This window comes from Neoarius graeffei, chromosome 1 (genome assembly GCF_027579695.1).
Source record: "Neoarius graeffei isolate fNeoGra1 chromosome 1, fNeoGra1.pri, whole genome shotgun sequence".
In the NCBI taxonomy this organism is placed as follows: domain Eukaryota; kingdom Metazoa; phylum Chordata; class Actinopteri; order Siluriformes; family Ariidae; genus Neoarius; species Neoarius graeffei.
Window position 1 is genome coordinate 58,738,774 of NC_083569.1, and position 25,295 is coordinate 58,764,068.

Consider the following 25,295-nt stretch of genomic DNA (forward strand, 5'->3'; position numbering starts at 1 on the left):
AAGCTGGAGCCTATCCCAGCTGACTACAGGCGAAAGGCGGGGTACACCCTGGACAAGTCGCCAGGTCATCACAGGGCTGACACATAGACACAGACAACCATTCACACTCACATTCACACCTACGCTCAATTTAGAGTCACCAGTTAACCTAACCTGCATGTCTTTGGACTGTGGGGGAAACCGGAGCACCCGGAGGAAACCCACGCGGACACGGGGAGAACATGCAAACTCCACACAGAAAGGCCCTCGCCGGCCCCGGGGCTCGAACCCAGGACCTTCTTGCTGTGAGGCGACAGCGCTAACCACTACACCACCGTGCCGCCTGTTCTGATTAACTGTTTGCTGAATTTTAAACCTCCATACGTTTGCCTTTAAAAACCACGGAGGATATGGAATGGATAGGCCTTTAATGTATTTAGTTAACCATAATTTTTTCAATTAAAAACACCTAATAGTACACATCTCTGTATGGTCTGTGTGTGTGTGTGTGTGTGTGTGTGGGGGGGGGGGGGGTGTTGACAGGTGGTCCCTGAAATTTTTTTTTGGGACAAAGTGGTCCTTGGTCTGAAAAAGTTTGAGAAACACTGGTATAGATGGCTGTGGGTCGGGATCGTGTGAGTGAATTAGTGTACAGTAGCCCATAGTGACCTCTGCTGTCCATACTGTTGCAGTACCAACATGATTTCAGTTTGACAGGATTCGGGTTTGTGCTCGATACTCGGAAAAACCCGACCTTCGACACGGAAAAGGGGAATGGAACGGTCCTTCCACTGGGAATTCCAAGTCGGAAATTCGGCCAACAGCCACCTTGCCCGAATTCTCTGATATAAACAAACCTGACGTCACGACAATATGGCGGCGCACGGCCAACAGTAAACAGATTTCCCTTTGCATTATTTTCTACTTGAAAAAACTCGTTTTTTTACGTGATATGTAGCTTTTTTAATTATGAAAATACTTTAACTGTTTTGTCAGCTTATATATGACAGTTGATCACAGAGCATTTTTTAACATAGTTGCTGGGAGTGGCCAGATTTGGTCTCCTAGTCAATGCCAAACCAGCTTCACTGGGAGACCCAATTTTAAACCAAGTTATGTCTTATCATTTGGTTCAATCAGTTGCAATTAATTAACCAAGTACCGTGTAAGTATACATTTAACAAGGAAAACGAAGATCTATGTTATAAGATATACACACAAGATCATGTTGGTTAAGAAAAACAAGACTAAAATTTGGTTACTGAGATGGCTGATGTCAGAATCCGATGTCATTACTGTGTAGTGTCTTTGACATAACATTTGTGCTCTTGATAGCTGTGTAGTAACTGTAGTGTGTTTGTCTGTATGGTGAACCATTTTGCATCACAGAATATGCCGCAGCGGTGCAGCCGCATGGACTCTGGGGCCTGTGATTGTATTGCCCAGACCAGTTGGTCTCCTAGTGGAAAATCCTTAAAAAATGCTCTGGTTGACCATCATTTCTGTTCCGATTAATGCATAAAAATAAAACCTTGTTCTGGGAATCCGTATCTTTCAGAACCGGTGCACTACAACTTTGAGATCAGAGCTCTGGGAAAACGACTTTACGATAAAACGCAAATATTGAATGATATCCAGAACTGAAACCAGACTGTTGTTTGAGAGCTGTAATTCCCTTGTTTATCTGGTCTGTCTGTAACTCCTCATGATATTTGCTGTACTTTTTTTTTTTAAACAAATGAATGCTTTCATAGTGTCTTCACACATTACATTTTTCAGGCACAGCCACAGCAAATTAAACAAATGGTTCTCTGGTTTATTTCCCAGAACAAACATGTCTTTGTCCATTTTCTTTTTCTACACTCTGAATTCAAAACCCACCCCAAATTTTGGTGACAGACTTTTTTGTGGGTTGTGCGATGTTAGCTCAGTCACCGGCCACTTTAATAGGAACTTGTTCTTGATTCGAAAGGTGATGATACACTGAGCAACTTTCTGGACAATGTTCCCGGCAACAAGCAACCAGATGAGACACAGGGCAACAACCAATCAGGTAAGAGCAAATCTATTGCCATGGAGACGGACACAAACATTTGTAGCTGTCACTTTTAGATTAGACGATAAGTTAGACAATTTCAATTACAACTCCATCCATCCATTATCTGTAGCCACTTATCCTGTTCTACAGGGTCACAGACAAGCTAGAGCCTATCCCAGCTGACTACGGGCGAAAGGCGGGGTACACCCTGGACAAGTCGCCAGGTCATCACAGGGCTGACACATAGACACAGACAACCATTCACACTCACATTCACACCTACGGTCAATTTTAGAGTCACCAGTTAACCTAACCTGCATGTCTTTGGACTGTGGGGGAAACCGGAGCACCCGGAGGAAACCCACGCGGACACAGGGAGAACATGCAAACTCCACACAGAAAGGCCCTCGCCGGGCGCTGGGCTCGAACCCAGAACCTTCTTGCTGTGAGGCAACAGTGCTAACCACTACACCACCGTGCCGCCCTCAATTACAACTCACCAAAAAAAGAATCATGAGCTACCCATTACTTTTAACTTGACACAAGAGAGCTAACATTATCCCTACATAGCTAGCAATAACTTTCAGCTAACTATGTTAGCTAAAACCCATTCAGTCTCTCTGGAGTGATGGTTAGCTAACAGCAGTTTACACTTCACTGAAAAAAAAATTAACATCTTAATTACAACCTGAGTGCATAAAAATAGATGTCTGTTGGTTTTCTAAGCATTTGATGAGGTAAATTCACCACTTTGGGTTTACACATAATTTACCAGCATAAAAAGATATAAATTGTCTTCTCTTTTTCTTCAGTCCACTGCCGTCGAGACGCTGCCATCCTTATTAAAAATTTCAGAAGCTCTCAGGTGGTCATGTGATTTGCTGCTAGCACTCTGATTGGATGATCTTAAAAAGTTGCCCAAAACGATCAAAATCATTCAGATAGAAATTATGTTACCCAATTTCAAAGGGAAAGTGTCAAAGCACAATTGCTCAGCAACATTGCCTGGCAACATTGTTCAAAAAGTTGCCCCGTGTATCATCACCTTAAGATTCCTGTTCTTGGCTGGCAGGAGTGGAACCCAATGTGGTCTTCTGCTGTTGCATGCTGAGATACTTTTCTGCTCACCATGGTTGTAAAGAGTTGCCATATCCTTCCTGGCAGTTCAAACCATTCTGGGGGTGGGTTTCCCAAAAGCATCGTAGCACATAGATCATCGTTAAATGGTAGAGCGAGCATCACAATGAACACACTCTCTCCTAGTTAAGATGCTCTTAGCGTTAAGAGGTTTTTGGGAAACCCATCCCTGACCATTTTCCTCTGACCTCTCTAATCAACAAAGGGTTTCCACCCACAGAACTGTCACTCACAGGATGTTTTTTGTTTTCCGCACCATTCTGTGTAAACTGTAGAGACTGTTGTGTGTGTGAAAACCCCAGGAGATCAGCAGTTTCTGAAATACTCAAACCAGTCCATCTGTCACAGAGATCACAATTTTTCCCATTCTTATGTTTGAAGTGAATATTAACGAAAGCTCTTGATTTGTATCTGCATGATTTTATGCATTGTGCTGCTGTCGAGGGATCGGTTGATTTTATAACTGCATAAAACAGCGGGTGTATGGGTGTTCCTAATAAAGTGGCCGGTGACTGTACTTTAACCTGTATGCGCAAGTGAGGCTGGGAAATTCCAGGACCTTCAGTGGATAAATTAGTTACTGCAACTGGGCATCAATAAAAGTCAAAAACATCGAGTGGAAAAGATAAATCAGGGTCTGTCAAGAGTCTTCCTACCTACCAATATTAAGAAGAAACCTTTATTTGTCACATGCACACTTCAAGCACAGTGAAATTCATCCTCTGCATTTAACCCATCTGAAGCAGCGAACGCACACACACACACCCAGAGCAGTGGGCAGCCACACTAGAGCGCCCAGGGATCAGTCAGGCGTTAGGTACCTTGCTCAAGGGCACCTCAGCCCAAGGCCGCCCCACGTCAACCTAACTACATGTCTTTGGATTGTGGGGGAAACCGGAGCACCCGGAGGAAACCCACGGAGAGAACATGCAAACTCCACGCAGAAAGCCCCCCGCCGGCCACTGGGTTCGAACCCGGAACCTTCTTGCCCTGAGGCGACCGTGCTAACCACTACACTACTTCTTCTACTTAAAACATTAAATGGGATGGGACCCAGCTACCTATTGGATATGTTTCAATGATATGCACCAACTAGGTCTCTAAGATCACAAGAGAAAAACTTGCTAGTAATACCAGCTGTCAAAACGAAGTGTGGTGAAGCAGCCTTTAGTTGCTATGCTGCTAAGCTTTGGAACCAACTTCCAGATGATATCAAAAATGCTCCTACTGTTGTTAGTTTTAAATCCAGGCTCAAGACAAAGCTGTTTTCAGATGCTTTCACTTGATTAATTTTTACCTAAGTAATTAATTTCCTTTCACATAATTTCTTTTAATTTTGATTTTAATGATTTTACTTTCTTTATTTTAATTTCTTTTTAATCTTGGATTTTAATGATTTTACTTTTACTTTAATTCTTTGTTACTGTGATCCTCGTAGATTTTGTCTGCGGGACGATTTTATTTGGTGATCCTTGTAGATTTTGTCTGCGGGACGATTTTATTTGGTGATCCTCGTAGATTGTGTCTGGGGGACAATTTTTGGTGATCCTCATGGAAGAGCCATGGGAAGAGCGCGCTTTATGTGATCCTTGTAGATTTTGTCTGCGGGACGATTTTTGGTGATCCTCGTAGATTTTGTCAGCGGGACGATTTTTGGTGATCCTCGTAGATTTTGTCAGCGGGACGATTTTTGGTGATCCTCGTAGATTTTGTCTGCGGGACGATTTTTGGTGATCCTCGTAGATTTTGTCTGTGGGACGATTTTTGGTGATCCTCGTAGATTTTGTCTGTGGGACAATTTTATTTGGATCCTCGTAGATTTTGTCTGCGGGACGATTTTTGGTGATCCTCGTGGAAGAGCCACGGGAAGAGCGCGCTTTATGAGTTAAACCCATAATAATAATTAATCTCGAGGCTGATTCCTTTTTTGAACTTTTATTTCATTTTATTATTTTATTTCTACTATTGTTTAATTCTTATTATTTTTCTTCCCCAATTATTTTATGTAATTTTATTTTCTATTGTTTACTGTTCTGCTTTTACTTCTGTAAAGCACATTGACCTGCCACTGTGTATGAAATGTGCTATATAAATAAACTTGCCTTGCCTTACACCACCGTGCCGCCCTGGTGCTGTTGTATGACTTACGACATATTCTTTTGGACAAACTTGCTCTGTAGTCAGCTAATGATGTTTAGTTTAGCTTGATTAGGTCAATTAAGACTCGCCACGTGGCATCATTGTTCTGTCAATCCAAGACTTTGGTGTCACCCAAGAACATCTATATATATAGTTATATTATGCATTGTGTAGCCAGACAAGCTTTACTGGATTTTTTTTTTGAATGGATGGCAGAGTAGGTGGCTACTGACCAGAATGCAGCAGTTACACCCAGTTCGTCTCCGGAAGGGCTGTTAATCAGCTGATGAGTTGAATCAGGTGTTTGGGAGCCGTGAAAGCACTAATGTGTTCAGGACAGACAGGGCCTCCTAATGGAGCAGGGTTGTGAAACTGTAGCTTGGTGTATGGAGCTTTCATGCTGCTGACTCAAAGATCCTTTTGGGAAAGAACTGTTCCTACTTTTTAACACTTGCTCTGAAGGTGATGGGGAGTGCTTGGTTCACTGAAAGATCAATATAGAACATTACTTCACTTACTATCTTGTACTTTTTGATCGCTTGCCATATTGGAAATTAATTTAATGTTTTAAAATGATTTTGTTCATGAAAGTTTTAAAGTGGATTATAACTTCAGATGACTCAAATCTAGATTTTAAGCTTACTATATAGTCAGTATATTACTATAAAATAATTGGAGTCTTGAGCTAACTAGTCATGTGGGCACTGTCGAGATGGTCAACATGAAGCTAAATTAGATCAAAATTGTTTAAAGTAGGAGCTACAGTTGCTAAAAATTTAGCCAATGTGTAAGGGCTGTATAACCGCCTAATCAGTTCACTGTAAATTAAGATAAGAGAGCCTTTTATTATCCCACAAGGGGAAATTTACATCGTTACAGCTAAATAAATAAATTGGAGAGAATAAACTACAAATTTAGAGAAAAATGAACCAGTTTGCAGATATACAGTTAACATAAGTGTATTACAAAGGTGGAATTGCATGTGTAAGTATTGCACAAATTGGCTTAATGATAATAAAATCCTATCATCAGAGACTTGGGATTAACTCAACTTTCTGCACATGAACAGTAACCGGTACTGCTTAACTATGTACTGTCTGTGCTAGTTGTTTTCGGACGGTCCTTGTTGTCTGCACTTTATGCTGTGTGTGTAGTTTAGTGTCTAATGTTTGCACTTGCTGCACTCTTGGCACTTGTAGTCTTGTGATTTAATGGAACGCCATGGTATGGTCCTTGTCTCCTTTGAACTGTCCTTGGTTGAAATGACTAATAAAAGCCTTGATCTTGAAGGCTGAAATGTATTGGGTGGATTTTGTTTCATAATTCACAAATGATGGCGGCACGGTGGTGTAGTGGTTAGCGCTGTCGCCTCACAGCAAGAAGGTCCTGGGTTTGAGCCCCGGGGCCGGCGAGGGCCTTTCTGTGTGGAGTTTGCATGTTCTCCCCGTGTCCGCGTGGGTTTCCTCCGGGTGCTCCGGTTTCCCCCACAGTCCAAAGACATGCAGGTTAGGTTAACTGGTGACTCTAAATTGACCGTAGGTGTGAATGTGAGTGTGAATGGTTGTCTGTGTCTATGTGTCAGCCCTGTGATGACCTGGCGACTTGTCCAGGGTGTACCCCGCCTTTCGCCCGTAGTCAGCTGGGATAGGCTCCAGCTTGCCTGCGACCCTGTAGAAGGATAAAGCGGCTAGAGATAATGAGATGAATGAGATTCACAAATGATGGTTTGTATTCTATCAAATTTCATAAATACAGATACGTTTCCAAAGAGGAAGGTAAAGGTATACGTCCTACAACCAATCACTTCCTCGCGAGCTGAAGAGGAGGTTTGGTTTTTATCTTGGTCGGAGTTTGAAATATTTTAGTACGAGTTATTTTGAAATATAACAAAACGTGGTGTAATGTTAGGAAATAACACGCGCGGTATAAATCGGGTAGAGATGAACTGCTTTTAAAAGATCTGCGCATGCGTGGTACAAATTGGGCAGAGGGAGCGGATCTGGGAACAACCCGAAGGTTGAAAATGACGTATTTCCGAACTCCTACTTCCGAGGTAAGTCGAACGCGGTTAAGTAGTCCTTGTCTACTTTTAAACGAAATTATAGTAGTATTTGGTTTGGACTAGTGAACTCCCACACAGTACTCGGTTAAATCTCTAACACTGACCATGCCAAGCGCGGCTAACATCGGGACAAACATCGGCGTTTCTCTAATCACTCGTGTCGCTAATATTAGCTGGCTAGCTCGTTGCTAATATTAGCTGGCTAGCTCGTTGCTAACACTGTTCGCTTCCATTGTTGGTGTACTGCAATTCTGAAATGCTGTAGCTGACTCCAGACTGTGACTAACGTTGTGTGTGTGTGTGTGTGTGTGTTTAAATGCCCTGCAGTGTTGTCCGACAGTGGGATGAGTCTGTTCGTGGAGCCGCAGAGGACCATACCGCTCACCGAGCAGCTGTACCAGGCAGCGCGAGAAGCCACCGCCTACTACATCGACGACGGCAACAACATGACCGAGCGCGTGACCGTGTTTGTTGCTGGTGAGGTTTTATTATAGAAGACGTCATCCCCCTCCCCCATGTGAAATCACTCTCTCATCGTTCAGTACACTAATGCAGTGTTTCCCAACCTTTCTTAAGCCACGGCACATATTTTACATGTGAAAAATCCCACGGCACACCACCAAACAATATCACGTGTGTATATATATATATATATATATATATATATATATATATATATATATATATATATAAAATCATGCAAAAAGAAATTTGGTGACGTTATTTTTGGTGAATGTATTGGCCCTTTTCCACTACCCTTTTTCAGCTCACTTCAGCCCGACACGGCTCGCGTTTCGACTACCAAAAACCGGCACGACTCAGCTCGTTTCAGCCCTGCTTAGCCCCTAAAACTCGCACCGTTTTGGAGTAGGGCTGAAGCGAGCCAAACCGTGCTGACTGAGGTTGGGGGCGTGAGCAGACACTCCCCTGTGCACTGATTAGTGAGGAGGCGTGTCCTCACATGCCCACACACGCCCCGCGAGCACGCTGGGATCTGTAAACACCGCAAACCCGGAAGGAGAAGAATTACGAATTACGAGAATTTCTGAAGCCTTATGCGCCTCGCCTCATCTATACGCTCTTGCCAGTATCTGTTGGCGTTGTCGGTGACAACAAGCCACAGCACCAAGACCAGCAACACTAACGACTCCATGTCCTCCATGTTTATTGTTTACTATCCGGGTCGTGAGACTACCGCTTAAAAGATCACTGATGTCACTGTTTGCGCCGCTTAACGACATCACGTGACGTCCACCCACTTTCGCTAACTCCACCCAATGTGTCCACCCACTTCCAGCCAGCACGGTTCAGCGCGGTTGTAGTCGAAATGCAACTCCAACAGCCCCACTCAGCTCGACTCAGCACGGCACGGCTCAGCCCAACTCAGCCGCGTTTGTAGTGGAAAAGCGGCATTAGTAGGGGTGTCACGATTCACTCACTCTTCGATACGATTATCGATTATTAGTATTCGATTCTTTTCGATTCACTTTAAGTTGATAAACAAGTAAGAAATGATGTACTTTGACTAGTTTCACTTTAATTTGAAAACTGTTACACAAAGGTAAAATTTTCAGTCAACATTAACTCAAAATAAACAAATAAGTTTACACTTTGTAAACCAGATATTCACTGTCACAGATTCACTGCAAAAGTACAAACCATCTAGAAGGATCATGTTCCTAGCCACTTACAAGGAAGACTTGCGCTACGTTCACACTGCAAGGCTTAATGCTCAATTCCGATTTTTTTGTGAGGTCGTTCACATTAACAAATATATGCGGCTTGTATGTGATCCTCAGTATGAACAAAAAGCGACCTAAAAGTGTTCCGCATGCGCATTGCAGGATACGACGACGTCACACGCAGTGAGCATGGCCAGTGTTTACGGAAGTAAAACCGCCCGGTTGCGGTATGACCCATCCAATCTAGCTTGAATAGCTGCATCCCCCCAAATGGAAATCAGCTCCCTAACCTCTGCGTCCTTCCATTGAGAAGATTCAGAACCTTCACAGCCCGAAGCGTCCCTCGCATTGATGTCATGCGCAGGGGCGCAGATACGTTTTTTGAACTGGGGGGGACAAAAAACTGGGGGGGACAAAGCTGCCAGCAAACCAACCCCAACCCCGATATCCCTGTCAAACTTGTTAGTAACCATAGCAACCAAGCTCAAGCTCGCAACCTGTGCAGTCTGCACAGCTCAACCAACCGAATATCAGTCTTTGTTTTGTTTTATGTGAGTTGTTGCAACTATGTATACACTGCTGTGCACCTCAATAAACCGAATGGTAATTAGTCTTTTGATTTTTCCGTGAGGTTTGCCTTATGCAAAGAAAGACATCATAGACGTTTTTTCCTTCCTATAAGTGGGGGGGACCGAACGAAGTGAATTTAAATCTGGGTGTTGTTGTAACTTTTTTTGAGAGACCCGCCGCCTACTTCAGCGCAGAATAGTGACGTTTGTGGCTTGTTGATGACGTGTAAGTCGGATGAATGCGACCTGGCGGTTCAGACTGAAGTCGCATATGAAAAGATCGGATAGGAATCGGAATTAGGACCACATATCCAAACGGCCTGTGTCGGATTTGAAAAAATCGGATCTGTGTCGTTCATATTGTCAATAAAAGATCGGATACAGGTCACATATGGGCGAAAAGATAGGATTTGAGTCACTTCAGCCTGCAGTGTGAATGTAGCCTTAAAGTCAAAATAGTGAAATACACATTGTTTAGGATAACATCATAAGGTTTTGGCTATCAGCCTAGTATGAGCCTACCTGGCTAGTGGCTACTAATGTCAAACACTAACAATCAACATTAACTTAAAACAAACAAGTTTAAATAAGTTCGTGGTGGAGCCGGATTTGCATGTAATATCAGTATAACATGATTTGCAAGTAGCAGTTTCCTTTGACTCACCCCTGAATCCAAAGTATTCCCAAACTTTAGATTTTAAATTAGCCGGGGCATTTCGAAGCGGAGCTTCGTCCGCCATTTTGTTGTCGGCAAAGTAAGATCAACAGTGATTGGTCAATAGGGGAACGAGCAATCCAATCAGCTTGTATGTAACAGTACGTTGAAGGAAATAATGCTGCTTGTTTACTTTCGCGGCCGATGCTTATTAGAACGATGTCTTGTCTTGTAATTTAAATGAAATAAATTAGAAAAGCTGTGAAGTAAGTAATTCATGAATCGAATCGAAATTGAAGTATGACAAATCGAATCGTACTGCTACCGATTCGATTTTCGATGAACCGAATCGTGACACCCCTGTCATTTAGCAAAATTACTCTCGTCATTTAAAAAGTGCTTTTTTTTTTTTTTTTTTTTTTTTTTTTAAACCACAGGTAGCTCCAAAAGGGATGCACTTAAAGTGCTGATGACACGTTTTTGACATCTTTGGCGATGTTTTATAACATAAAAGTAATTCCCGATGATCCATATATTAATTCACGAAGGCGCCTATTTTACAAGTTATGATGATAAACGCGGCTATTTGGGCAAATTTGACGGGGCTGCAGCACCCAGGAGATGAAGGAGGAGGGGCTATATGACGTCAGCGAAAGAACCTTCCTCCTAACTTCCCAGTTTGTTGTTGATGCGGCAGGTGTTCAGTTTCATTATTAGTATTTTTATTAGACATATGAGTGATTCCACGCTTATGGGTACTGAAATGGGGACATGAACTTATTTTTAAAAATTCACCTAAAACCTTTTTTTTTTTTTTTTACCATCAGGTCACAAAACATGTAATCTTTAATGAATATGTTAAAAGATAACTTTAATTTTCTGAGATGTAATAAAAACATTTATATGCCAAAGTCAGAACGTAACAGAAGTGTTGTGGACATATAGATTCTCAATTTTAACAATGTAGAATTACTTTTTGAAACATAGGAAGGTGATGTTTTAGCAAATATAATTAATAAACATGTGTAGTAGAATAAACATACACATTCTTTCAATAAGATTAACATGGTATATAGCTAGATTGTAATTAATTTGTAACAGACGCGAGATGGACAATCGTAACAGAAGTAATGTAACAGACATCATTTTGGAACTCATAGGCTTGACTTTGGCATATAAATGTTTTTATTACATCTCAGAAAATTAAAGTTATCTTTTAACATATCATTCATTAAAGATTACATGTTTTGTGACCTGATGGTAAAAAAAGAAATGGTTTTAGGTGAATAAGTTCATGTCCCCATTTCAGTACCCATAAGCGTGGAATCACTCATATATAAAATAGTTATTATGCCTTCGCGTTGTGTTGCCGGCTTTTGCTCCAAAACCCACAAGGATGGGGTAAGTTTATTCAAGTTTCCCAGAGATCCCGAGCTGCATGCGAAGTGGGTGAAGCAAGTCAGGCGCACTCGTGACAAGTGGGAGCCCTCACCAACATCCGTCCTGTGCTCTGAACACTTCGATTTGGATTGTTTTGACACCCTTCCCAGCTTAAAAGAATCTCTTGGGTGTTCAGTTCAGCACAAACGTGTGTTACTACCATCAGCAGTGCCTACACAGTGTTGCCAGATTGGGAGGTTTCCCGCCCAGTTGGGCTGTTGCCAGATACTGCTGAAGTTTTCCAGCCCAAAATATGTTCAAAACCCACCAAAATGCACTTGAAACCGCCCAACTGGGCGGGAAACCTCCCAATCTGGCAACACTGCCAGTATTCCGGAGGGGGTCTGCTAGTAGCTATGCCGGATCCAAAGACAGTCCTCCTGTCAGAACATGTGTTGTGAAATGACATAAGATAAAGGTACGTAGAGCTATAGATTCTACATGATAATCATAAATGTAATCAAAGTCGGCGTGATATCAGTCATGTATTTGCTTGTGAAGGCTTGCGGCTTTCATGTAACTGCCGCCTAGCAACGAGAGGCAAAGGGTGAAGAGGGTAGGCTATCATAGATTCTATTCGGAAGAGATCAACACAATTCTAGACTCCCAGAAGAGGAAGAGCTAGCACTACAGAGTTCACTGGCGTTTTCATGCGCCATTTCCATTGAGTAGAACCAGAGTAGAACTGCCAGTGAACCGCAGCGTGTTCTTCCGCTGACGTCACAACATGGCCGCGAGCCACGGACCCAGTTTTCTTGCGCTGTGCAATTAAAAGTTGGATATTCGCGTAACAGCTTCTTTTCACGTAATTATAACAGAAATCTAACATGTTTGCCATGTTGTATAGTTTAAGAAATTGCATACAGTCATGTTCGTGTCATCAGCCCTTTAAAGGTGGGGTATGAGATTTTTTTTTTCAGGAGTATTTTTTACCATATTGCTTGAAAAGCTCCTCACACCCATGTTGCAAGCAGTACAATAGAAGGTTTGACCCAAAAATGAAATTTATCCAATCTACAGTGTAAAATAAAGGAAAAACGCCATCCAATCATATCGAGGTACCACCTCAAAATGATGGGATACTGACACGTCAATCAGACTGAAGCCTGCGAGCAGCCCGGCCTCTCGTGTGTGTGTGTGTGTGTGTGTGTGTGTGTGAGAGAGAGAGAGAGAGAGCGCAGAGTGTCACAGGTACCCCTTTTCCACCAAATCAGTTCCAGGGCTGGTTCGGGGCTGGTGCTGGTTCACAACTCGTTCAACTTGCGAGCCAGCTGAGAACCAGTTTGCTTTTCCATCGCTCACGGTGCTAAGCGGAGCCACGTCAGTTACGTCGCTACGTTTACATAAACCTTGGCGCGAATATCGAAGCAAAAACAACACGGAAGAAGCAGCAACAATAATAATGGATGACTTCGCGTTTGTACAGCTGCGGCTTCTCGTCGCTTAAAATTGGCGATCTTTCGCGGTCTTGTTATTGTTGTTGGTCTTAACAACTCCGCCCCCCCGCTGACGTAAGCGGTTCTTTCCTCTGGCCCAGCAGAGAGTTGGTGCTAGCCTGGAACCGGTTTTTCTGGCCCCAGAGCCAGTTCTTTGTCGGTGGAAACAGAAAACCCGGTTCCAAACTAAGCACTGGCCCCGAACCAGCCCTGGAACTGCTTTGGTGGAAAAGGGGCAACAGAGCGCAGGATTTTCTCAGTGCGCTCCCTCCAAACAATGGGGGTTTACACGAAAACGGAAGGAGATATTCACAAAACTCTTTCACAGTGAGTGCCACAAGGATCTCCTGAACACACTGATGTAATTTTTTTGTCTGTAGTGTAAAAAAATGGTCACTAGAGCGAGTTAAAAACAAGTGACTTTTCTGCCAGGTTTATAATGGCAGTCTGTGGCAGCGCGCCTGTCCTGTCCTCACTTTCAGGCTTCTCATTCAAAAACTGCAAGTCCTATCGTGTAGGTAGACGCATTGTGTGAATCAGGACAAGTGTGGCTACTACTTTTGAGAAAATTGTGTGTGGAGTGAAAATTGGGGCTGAAAACACAGTTTAAATGAGAAAGTTTGAGCTATTTTTCCAAGCTCTCTACACTCTGCTCCACTGGTGTGTAACGCAATAGACACCCATTATAAAGGCTGATTTTCTCAGGCTTTATAAGGGGGAGGAGGGGTGGAGACACGGGGGGGAGCATGGCGAGGGCGGGCGTGTTTCTTTTCAAAATATGGCTTGTGGGAACCGTTATTCCAAAATCTCATACCCCACCTTTAAATCATTCTTTATACCATAAAACAAATATTTGGTTCCATATCATTGGAAACATTAGTTAAGTTTTTAATGTTGAATGCCAGTAAGTTTTCAGACTATTTTGATCAAATTAGTATGTAATTGTGTCCAAAAAAAAAAAGTCCTCTCCGAGACAGCTAATTTTTCAGTATAAAATAACATATCTAAAATGATTATTTTCATTCTAAAATGTGGTCAAGATATTGGGACATAAATATTAGAGACAACTAACACAAAGCTTACAGCCTTATATTTAAAAGCACTATGGAAGTAGTGGATTCTGAATTGTCAAAAAAAAAGTCCTCTCCGAGAATCACTTCATTTGTTTCTCCCATCTTATAGCAGATTACACAAAACTACCATACACACACGTCAAAAAATTACCTGAAATCTGTTCTTTAACTCGTCCTTCACTTAAAAACTGCTACAAGAACCAGTTTGAATCAATTTGAATTTTGGACCCCTGTGACACAAACTTTGTACCCTGATTGTAAAACAACCCTAAACAAACCAGGACTCCGAAACCTTAGACGAATGAACTTGGTGTATTTCTTGAAAGTTAGATCTGTAATTGACTTCGATATGTTCATATACACTACCGTTCAAAAGTTTGGGGTCACTTTGAAATGTCCTTATTTTTGAAAGAAAAGCACTGTTCTTTTCACTTTAAACTAATCAGAAATCCACTCTATACATTGCTAATGTGGTAAATGACTATTCTAGCTGCAAATGTGTGGTTTTTGGTGCAATATCTCCATAGGTGTATAGAGGCCCATTTCCAGCAACTCTCACTCCAGTGTTCTAATGGTACAATGTGTTTGCTCATTGCCTCAGAAGGCTAATGGATGATTAGAAAACCCTTGTACAATCATGTTAGCACAGCTAAATGGCCAGAAAAATGTCTTGACTATATTTTCTATTCGTTTTACAACTTATGGTGGTAAATAAAAGTGTGACTTTTCATGGAAAACACAAAATTGTCTGGGTGACCCCAAACTTTTGAACGGTAGTGTATATAAATGAATAAGGCCTTACAAACCACTTTTCCTGCAATCTGAGCTGTAGTAGATAAAAAATCTGTCTTTTTTTGTATATTTACATGAAAATGTTTCAAATCAATAGGAGTATTGTTTAATTCAAAATAAAATCACATTCTACATTCAAGGGTATGGTTATAATTCAGGGTGACCTTTTCTCCCTATGTCCTCATTAGTTGCATATGATTTCTTCAGAAAGTCTTTTGAAATATTTAAGTTTTCAAAACTGTCAGCATTAATTCAGACTTACTGACTATCATATACACGTTCAATGTATTAAATCATACGAATGCTAAGTTTATGGGATAATGTCTATGTACACTTTATACAATTATTTATAGTTCAGTCACTTCTCATTTAATCATTTTGATGACTTCTTCAGCTTTTTGGCCAAAGACAAAAGCTTGTCGGTCCTCTCTTTTGTAAGAACTGTTATGATTGGCTATCATGCTCTCGCCATCGATGTTTTGGCCAATTACATTGTGGATAACGCGTATTCTACCACGAGACTTGGCGAGACTAAAGATGGCGAAAATGTAAACATGTAAAATCGTCGTAGGAATGAATTACGCTTGAGTATCACGAAGGAACATACCCCAACCCCCCTCAAAAAATGAAAAAAAAAATCTCAACAGATTTGGCATAATATAAGGTCGTTTTTTGTTTTTTTTTTTAACTCAAAGCGGAAATCCGCCGAAAAGCGGAAAACTCTCACCCCTGCTATCACTATCACCGCTGTCATACCTGAAGCATTACTAATTCTATTGTTTGAATGGCAACAGGTAGATACACAGGTTAATTAGCTACCTGCTGCCATCTATTGGAAGAGTATTTAATTGTTCTGCCGGTCACTATACGTTGCTGGCATAGACGAACGAAGACAAATTATTTGCAGTAAATAAATAATTTTCGGAACAATTAAGTGAAATTGGATAATGTCCCACGGTACACCTGATGATCTCTCACGGCACACTAATGTGCCGCGGCACAGTGGTTGGGAATCACTGCACTAATGTTAGTGGTGTTCTAATAAGAGCACGACTAGTCTGTCACTACAGTATTCTTTGCTTTCTTATTATTGTAATTAGTAGTTTGATGTACTTTCACAAATTGCTGTTAGATATAGAAACTAGTTTTATGGCGCAAACTGTATTGTGTACACAAGTTATCCTGCATACAGAAGAGGACAATAAAAAAAAAATTGACTTTAAAGTGCATATCACGGGTAAATTCAGGAGCAAGGTCAATGTAATTCTCCTATTTTTTTTTTTTTTTTCTACAACCCTGATTCCAAAAAAGTTGGGACAAAGTACAAATTGTAAATAAAAACGGAATGCAATAATTTACAAATCTCAAAAACTGATATTGTATTCACAATAGAACATGGACAACATATCAAATGTCGAAAGTGAGACATTTTGAAATTTCATGCCAAATATTGGCTCATTTGAAATTTCATGACAGCAACACATCTCAAAAAAGTTGGGACAGGGGCAATAAGAGGCTGGAAAAGTTAAAGGTACAAAAAAGGAACAGCTGGAGGACCAAATTGCAACTCATTAGGTCAATTGGCAATAGGCCATTAACATGACTGGGTATAAAAAGAGCATCTTGGAGTGGCAGCGGCTCTCGGCCTCTGCATGCTCTTGCGACAAGGCTTTTGCAGACAGTTGTAATTTATCGTTGAGCGGGGAGTAATAGGCGTGCGCGATGTTATTCACCGCCACAACGCAAGGGGGCACGAAGTCGCAAAATCGTTAGGAGTAGTTGGTGGGTGTGGTTAGTGGAGTGTTTATCCTCCAGTTACTTATAATGACTAGAACTGGAGTTGTATAGATGCACATACTTCCTCACTTCCTCGATCAACCGCTCTTCGTGCTGCTCCATCTTCACTTGTGTTTTTAAAAATGGCGATAGTGAAAACAAACCAAACCGGGAAAGTAGGGAAGCGGAAGTGCGTGTACAGCGGATGTAGAGTGGACCTGGAGTGGACCAATCAAAGCCCTCTTATCTGCGAGGCTTCTGCGGTGGTCACAATTTTTGGGAGGTGCGCGCAGAGCATCTGCGAAGGTGGGGGGGCTACGCAGACGCCATCTGCGCCGTCTGCGAGGACTGCATTGTCAGCATAAATTGGCCTTCAGAAGTAAAGATGGGAAGAGGATCACCAATCCCCCTAATTCTGCGCCGACAAATAGTGGAGCAATATCAGAAAGGAGTTCGACAGTGTAAAATTGCAAAGAGTTTGAACATATCACCTACAGTGCATAATATCAAAAGACACACAGAGATTCTTCCAGATTCTCTGAATAAGGGTCAAGGCCGGAAAACCATACTGGGTGCCCGTGATCTTCGGGCCCTTAGACGGCACTGCATCACATACAGGCATGCTTCTGTATTGGAAATCACAAAATGGGCTCAGGAATATTTCCAGAGAACATTATCTGTGAACACAATTCACCGTGCCATCCGCCGTTGCCAGCTAAAACTCTATAGTTCAAAGAAGAAGCCGTATCTAAACATGATCCAGAAGCGCAGACGTCTTCTCTGGGCCAAGGCTCATTTAAAATGGACTGTGGCAAAGTGGAAAACTGTTCTGTGGTCAGACAAATCAAAATTTGAAGTTCTTTATGGAAATCAGGGACGCCGTGTCATTCGGACTAAAGAGGAGAAGGACGACCCAAGTTGTTATCAGCGCTCAGTTCAGAAGCCTGCATCTCTGATGGTATGGGGTTGCATTAGTACGTGTGGCATGGGCAGCTTACACATCTGGAAAGACACCATCAATGCTGAAAGGTATATCCAGGTTCTAGAGCAACATATGCTCCCATCCAGACGACGTCTCCTTCAGGGAAGACCTTGCATTTTCCAACATGACAATGCCAAACCACATACTGCATCAATTACAGCATCATGGCTGTGTAGAAGAAGGGTCCGGGTACTGAACTGGCCAGCCTGCAGTCCAGATCTTTCACCCATAGAAAACATTTGGCGCATCATAAAACGGAAGATACGACAAAAAAGACCTAAGACAGTTGAGCAGCTAGAATCCTACATTAGACAAGAATGGGTTAACATTCCTATCCCTAAACTTGAGCAACTTGTCTCCTCAGTCCCCAGACGTTTACAGACTGTTGTAAAGAGAAAAGGGGATGTCTCACAGTGGGAAACATGGCCTTGTCCCAACTTTTTTGAGATGTGTTGTTCTCATGAAATTTAAAATCACCTAATTTTTCTCTTTAAATGATACATTTTCTCAGCTTAAACATTTGATATGTCATCTATGTTCTATTCTGAATAAAATATGGAATTTTGAAACTTCCACATCATTGCATTCCGTTTTTATTTACAATTTGTACTTTGTCCCAACTTTTTTGGAATTAGGGTTGTATTAAACTTTGGTCAAATATCTGCCACATTCTGCATTCTCTGCAAAATTAAAATATTATTTATTTATTTATTTATTTATTTTTAAACCTTGCACTATACCAGGAAAATTTCAGTTGAAATCAAGCCATCTGAGGCAAATTGGTCCGCCTCTGGAAAAAAAATTGGCGTTTAGATTTCCCGGCAAACATTTGATTTTCGTGACCTCTGCGGGACGCCTCCTTCTGAATCCTACATGAGCGCTGGTTTCTTCTTCTGGCTGCTCCCGATTAGGGGTCGCTACAGCGGATCTTTCGTCTCCATTGCTCCCTGTCTTCAGCATCCTTCTCTACCACACCTGCCACTTTCATGTCCTCTCTCACCACATCCATGTATCTCCTCTTTGGCCTTCCTCGTTTTCGTGTGCCTGGCAGCTCCATCCTCAACATTCTCCTTCCAACATGCTCTGCATCTCTTCTCAGGATGTGCCCGTACCATCTCAGTCTCATCTCTCTTAGCTTAATTCCCAAGCTCTCCACATGTGCTGCCCCTCTGATGAGCTCGTTCCTTATCCTGTCCAACCTCCCATCGCAAACCTTAACATCCTCAACTCTGCCACCTCCAACTTTGCCTCCTGTCTCTTCGTTAAGGGTACGGTCTCCAATCCATACATCACAGCTGGTCTCACTACTGTCTTATACATCTTACCTTTCACTTTTGCTGGGACTTTCCTATCACAAATGACTCCCGAAATCCTTCTCCAACTGCTCCACCCTGCCTGCACTCTCTTTCTCACCTCACTATCGCAGCCCCCATTTTCCTGCACAGTTGACCCCAGGTACTTGAATTCACCAACTTTCTTTACGTCTACTCCTTGCATCTTCACTAAACTCTCATTCTCGTTGATGCACATGTATTCTGTTTTGCTACTGCTCACCTTCATTCCTTTTCATTCCAATGCATACCTCCATCTCTCCAAACCCAACTCAACCTCCTTTCTACTTTCACCACATATCACAATATCATCCGCAAACATCATGTTCCATGGTGACTCTTGCCTCACTTCGTCCATCAAGCTATCCATCACTATGGCAGACAAGAAAGGACTCAAAGCAGATCCTTGATGGAGTCCCACCTTCACCTTGAACCATTCAGTCGTTCCAACTGCACACCTCACTGCTGTTTCACTGTTCTCATATGGTACATGTCTTGCACCGCTCGAATATACTTCTCATTCACTCCACTCTCTCATACAATACCATAACTCCTCTCTCGGCACTCTATCGTATGCCTTCTCCAGGTCTACAAACACACAATGTAGCTTTCTCTGGCCTTCCCTGTACTTCTCCATTTTTAATGTTCTTAAAGCAAAAATTGTATCCAATGTGCTCTTCCTTGGCAGTGCTGGTTTGTTTGAGAAAACGACCTGGTGGTTTTCTGCAAATTTGTTCAACGTTATGTAATTATTAAAATGGTTAACAGATGTATCGTAGGAGGGTGTAGCAACACCAATCTTGATGGGATTAGTACTCATCGTTTCCCAAAAGACCGAACAATGAGAGAGAAATGGGAGCGCTTGGTCTACACAGGCTGTGCACTGAAACCGTGCAAAGCTCGCGCAGCCTGCTGGCGCTTCCGCAGGTGACATCACGAATCTGGCTCCAGACTCCCTTGGGATTTTTCTAGACTTTTTTTTTTCTGCTGTAGACAGATGGCCTTGTGCAAAATTACCCTTCTGGATGGGTGTGTAAAGGGACATACTTTTTCATATATATTAAAAAAAACATGAAATTGGTCCAGAATATGCACTTTAAAGGCTCTGAACTTGTCTTGTTTAAAAAGTGTAAGCATTTATTTGCCAGTTGGACTGTGTAAGTGAAGTGAGTTTGAGTTGATCAATATTTCTGTGGATGAAAGGTGCTTTTAAGTATTATACATACAGGACACTTTTTCAATGGAATAGAAACATTTTATTTTTTTTGCAGTCTGGTTTCCATCAAATCGTGCGCTCTGATTGATTGGCTCGCGAGCGGTCTGGAATCCTATGATCCGGACCCTGTTTACGGCCCTTTGGCGACTCGTTCGTTCACAACAAATGTAGTAGCAATTTTTTGTCAACCTTTTATTTTTGCATTTCTCAGTATAATAGCGATAACAGTGTTCACAGTGAAGGCGAGTTTTACTACCCTGATGAGGACGAAATAAAAAAACATTTCAGGAGAATGCCGAAAACGAGCTTGTAGCAGGTTTGTTCTAAATATGGTTTCCCTTTCGGGCGCTCTCATTTTCTGTTAGAATTTGGTAAAGGAAAAAAATAAATATTATATTTACTAGCTTAAGGTCGGTACATATCATGATGCCGTGATCTCGGCCTTGAAAATACTGACCTTGGCCACGGTATTTCACAAGTCGAACCTCCCAGCTGGTAATTTTTTTTTGGTGGTCTGGTTTCCATCAAATCCTGCGCTCTGATTGGCTGGCGAGTCCGCATCCTATGTTACGGACCTCTGGCGACTCACTCGTTCACAACAAACATGGTAGCATTTTTTTGTCAACCTTTTTTTTTTTTTTTTTTTTTTTAAATAAGATTTATCAAAAATCTGAAATTTTTGCCAGCATTTCTCAGGAGAATAGCATTAATTTTACATCATGGATAGCGATAACGACAGTGTTCACAGCGAAAGCAAGTTTTACTACCCTGAGGAAGAAGAAAACATTTCAGGGTAGGAAGGAAAAAAAAAAAACCTCTAACTTGCTAACGTCGAGCAAAAACATGGCTGAATCCTGAATGACTCAATTTTGTATAAATAGGGACTACATAGGCGGCAACCTCCCCCCATGGAAGTGCACTTGTATACCGAGGAGGAAGCCATTTGCATTACAGCCGTGAACGAGGATTCAAAATGGCGGCTCGGCTCGGTTTTCCCTTTTGGGCGCCCTCGTTTTCTGTTAGAATTTGGTAAAGAAAAAAAATAATTTACCAGCTTAAGGTCGGTCTGTATGGTGAAATACCGTGACCGAGGTCACGGTATTTCATGATATGGACCTCCCAGCTGGTAAATAACACACATATATATATATATATATATATATATATATATATTTTTTCTGTTCCCTTCTAGCGGGGTTTCGTTCATTTGGTTTGATGGCATGCAATTCTTTGTTTGCAACCACATGACCAAAACTGCTCGTCATTGACCGCTGCCATGTTGATGTATATCACACACATTAAAGGGGAACTGAAGTCATTTTTAAACTTGCTTTATTTCTTAACATGTTCAACTACGTTTTCAGTTTTATTAACCTTGTATTGTGACTCATATTGGCATATATTATACTTATTGGCCTTTTCAGTTTAGTTCGTATGGTTCACGGCAGGCGTCGCTTATCCGTGTGATCTTCACGAGACTTGTGCGAGACTTCAAACGTGAAGTGTCAGCGCCACCATTTTGAAAGCTGTTTACACAGCGGCCAGATCGCCATATCATTCCAGTTAGATTAATTTTGAGATTTGCCAGCTTCATCAGTGATGGAGATTATTCCATACGACTTCGAACCAACGTGGAGTAGAGAAGAGTTGGAAAGACGACAGGATAAGGACGAGTCCATCGGGCTGGTATGCATGTCATTACTGTCACAATTAAAATGTGCAAGATCAGTTGGCTGGTGGGTTTTCAAAATAAATACATGCATGTGTTTTTGTGATGCATATTATACTGAGCGTATTTCCCACAGAATCCTCACTAAGGTTTCGGACAGCACTACAAAATGGCGTCCGCACTATATAGTGAGTAGGGAGCGATTTCGGACACGGGGAAAACTTCTGGCTTGATTACATCAGCATTCGAAGGAGGGCGCGCACGTCTTTTGACAACGTTGGCAGATGTTCACTTTGATTTCTGCTGTACGTTTTACTTCCGTCCTATGAAGTCTCGCACAGGTCTCAGCGAATCTCGTTTATGGCCGTTGCATAGCATATTTCAAACACCCATAACTTGCTATAGCAGTGACAAAATAGCTGTCAGAAATGCATTCCTGGGGGCGTCGTGGCTCAGTTGGATAAGGAGTCATGCCATAAATCTGGGGACCTGGGCTCGATCCCTCCCTGTCTCTCTCTCCTGCTCATTTCCTGTCTCTACACTGTCCTATCCAATAAAGGTGAAAAAAGCCCAAAAAAAATCTTAAAAAAAAAAAATGCATTCCTACATTTTATAAAATGAAACAGAATTTTGATAAATTTGCCTTCAGTTCCCCTTTAAAATATACACTGGGTAGTAAGGAGTTGCGTTTAGAAGCTTGTCACTTCTCAGATTGGTTTAAAAAAATAATAATTTTGACTGCTTCAAAAGATGGGCATCTAACACACTAACGTATTTAGTTATAAAAGAGCACTCAGTGGGCGAGGAGGCTGCAGTATTTGAGGTAGGGGATTGACTGACTGCTTGGGAAGATTCTTCGATAATTTTGCATTTTTCTGCTCTCTTTAAGCCTAGCATTTCGAGCTACCACTTTAGTACCATCTTTAATTTTGTTGTGGCCCATATTTTGTGTTTGAGCCTAGTCTGGATCTGTAAAACTAGAGATCAGCTGGTTTCCCTACTGGAAAGAAAAATCATATGCAGTGCGCTTTTTCATTTAAAAAAAAAAAATGAAATAATCGTAGAAGCCTTTGATTGTCGGCGCTCACACACTATGATCATGGCTTTGTCATGTTTGACAGCGGCGAGTTTCTGCACGACCAGACTATTAGATGATCCAGTATTTCTTATTGCGACCTTTCATTAATAACTAGCTCATAGCACTTACCATTGATGTTCACTGCACACTTGTGTGGTTTTTGCTTTCTCATTGCTTAGATCAGCCAGGTTAGACAGCCATTGACTTCTACGCTCTGTGGACAACTCCCCCCTTGATTATTTACAATTGCTGGAATTCTAAAGAACCTAAGTCCCCTCATCTCAAATAGAGTTGTGCCCGCATCCCATTACAGCCCAGAGTCGGCATAGCGAAGAAACAAGGAATTCTTGAGTGTAACAACCTCTTGAGAATATATCCTTTTATACTAAATGCGCCATGTGAGTTTGTGTTCATCCTCCAACATGGCCCACTTCTGGTTCAAAGCCTCATGCAAAATTGGCTGACATCAGGTGCAAACGAATAATATTGTTAGCATATCGCTTATCCTATGTGTAGGTCGCTCTAACCAGTGGAGAATGAGCGTTGACTGGTTTACGATATTGTATGGTCGTCAAGACGACATGATGCGTTGGTGCTGATACGAATATTCAATGAGTTTTTTTTTCTGCTGCACATGTGCACAAGCGCTGTTTGTTCGCCGGTAGCACCTGCAGTGAATTTTAAAGTGCCGTAAGATGCGTATTACACGTAAGACTTCCGCGCTAGCGAGCGACTTACAATTTGTAAACAAATCTATAATTGTTCCATCGAATGTGTACTGTATGTATAATATTAGCTGGCTTTTTTTCATGGTATCAGATCTGTTCCATTCAGCTAACATGATCCTGAACTCTTCTTGCTTAGTATCATGCTAGCTGAATGGAACAGATCTGATGTACCACTCCATGCCAGCCAACATTATTTAAACATTGTGCTTTTCTTCAAAAAAAAAAAGGTTGTTTAGGTGATTGTTCTGCTCTTCTAGAAAACAGTCTGGAGGCAGAAACACTTCCGTCAGCTGAACCTTTGCCACCAAATGAGTCTTTTAATAAAGAGCAAACGCGCTTTCTGATTGATTTGATCCGCAGCCAGTTGCAGGCAGATGGCAGGGGTCTCCCGAGAACTTTTAAGGAGCTGAATTACCGACTGAAGGCTGCCAAAGGCCAAAAGAAAAACTTGTGGCTGGATATGGCTAATACACTCTCCAAACACTTTATGGAGGCCTTTGACCCAAATAAGGTGGCTAGGAAATGGTATACTCTTGAGGATGGATACAAGAAAGTCCTAGAACATAATAGTACAAGTAGTCAAATAAAAACACGGTTCCAGTTTTTCAATGAGATGGAAGAGCTGCTGGATGGCCATCATGACCTGGACATCCCTGCTGTTGGCACAGTGCAAGGAATAGTGGGTCGCAGACGAAAGACATGGAGTATTGACTGTCAAAGAGACTCCCCTGCAGCAAGGCAAACATCTACAAGACCACCTTCACCAACACAACCTCTGCGCAAGCGGCGGAGGACAGAAGAGGATTATTCCACTCTTCTGGACTTTTTAAGGGAATCTGAGGCAGCTAGTCAGCGGCGCCATGAGGAAATCCTGGCCCAGATGAAATCTGCCCAGAAGGGGTTTGAGGAGCTAATGTGCAAATTCTTGGAGAAAATGTGACCACCTCTGTGTGCACACGTACCAAGTCTGGTAATATACCCCTCATGTGCTAGACTAACTTTTTTTTTTTTGGTCCTAGCATAGCTGTAAAACAATGTATGACTATTGATGTGCACACATTACAAAATGAGTTATGTTTAATATTTTTATGCTTATTTCATATAAAAAAAAATCCAATCTTACCAAAAGGCTGTACAAATCAGGTTTGTTTTTATCACTGTAACCAGTTCTATGGTCGGGTTAAATTCTTGACCCCATTCTGAAATCGAGAAGTAAAAATGTTAATGTTTGTAAAATATTGAGTGAATGTGTTCACTTTGAGAATTATTCTTCAACTTGAAATTGTCCTCTAGCCTTTATGCAGAGTGATCCCATGTTATTTTTGAACAATTCCCCTCACTACAGCAGTTGAAAGCAGGGGCATTTCACAAAGCAAGCTAATGAAAGCAGATCATGTTAAACAAAAATGATACAAAGGAATAAACCGGTTCAGTAGTCAGAATGAACACGCTTTAATTGTTCTTGGGTTAAAAAAAAAAGTACAAATTATCATGGTCTATCACATGCTTGAGG

The 25,295-nt window shown here is 41.8% G+C and overlaps 1 protein-coding gene across 1 annotated transcript; it reads left to right on the forward strand.

Annotated features, from left to right (window-relative positions):
• Positions 1 to 1,934: 1,934 nt before the first annotated feature.
• On the forward strand, positions 1,935 to 25,018 carry LOC132895254 (uncharacterized). The gene is made up of 3 exons (XM_060935633.1): positions 1,935 to 2,032; positions 7,683 to 7,832; positions 24,010 to 25,018. Exons 2-3 carry the CDS (start codon positions 7,700 to 7,702, stop codon positions 24,720 to 24,722), a joined length of 846 nt encoding a protein of 281 aa, XP_060791616.1. The 5' UTR covers positions 1,935 to 2,032; positions 7,683 to 7,699; the 3' UTR covers positions 24,723 to 25,018.
• Positions 25,019 to 25,295: the final 277 nt, after the last annotated feature.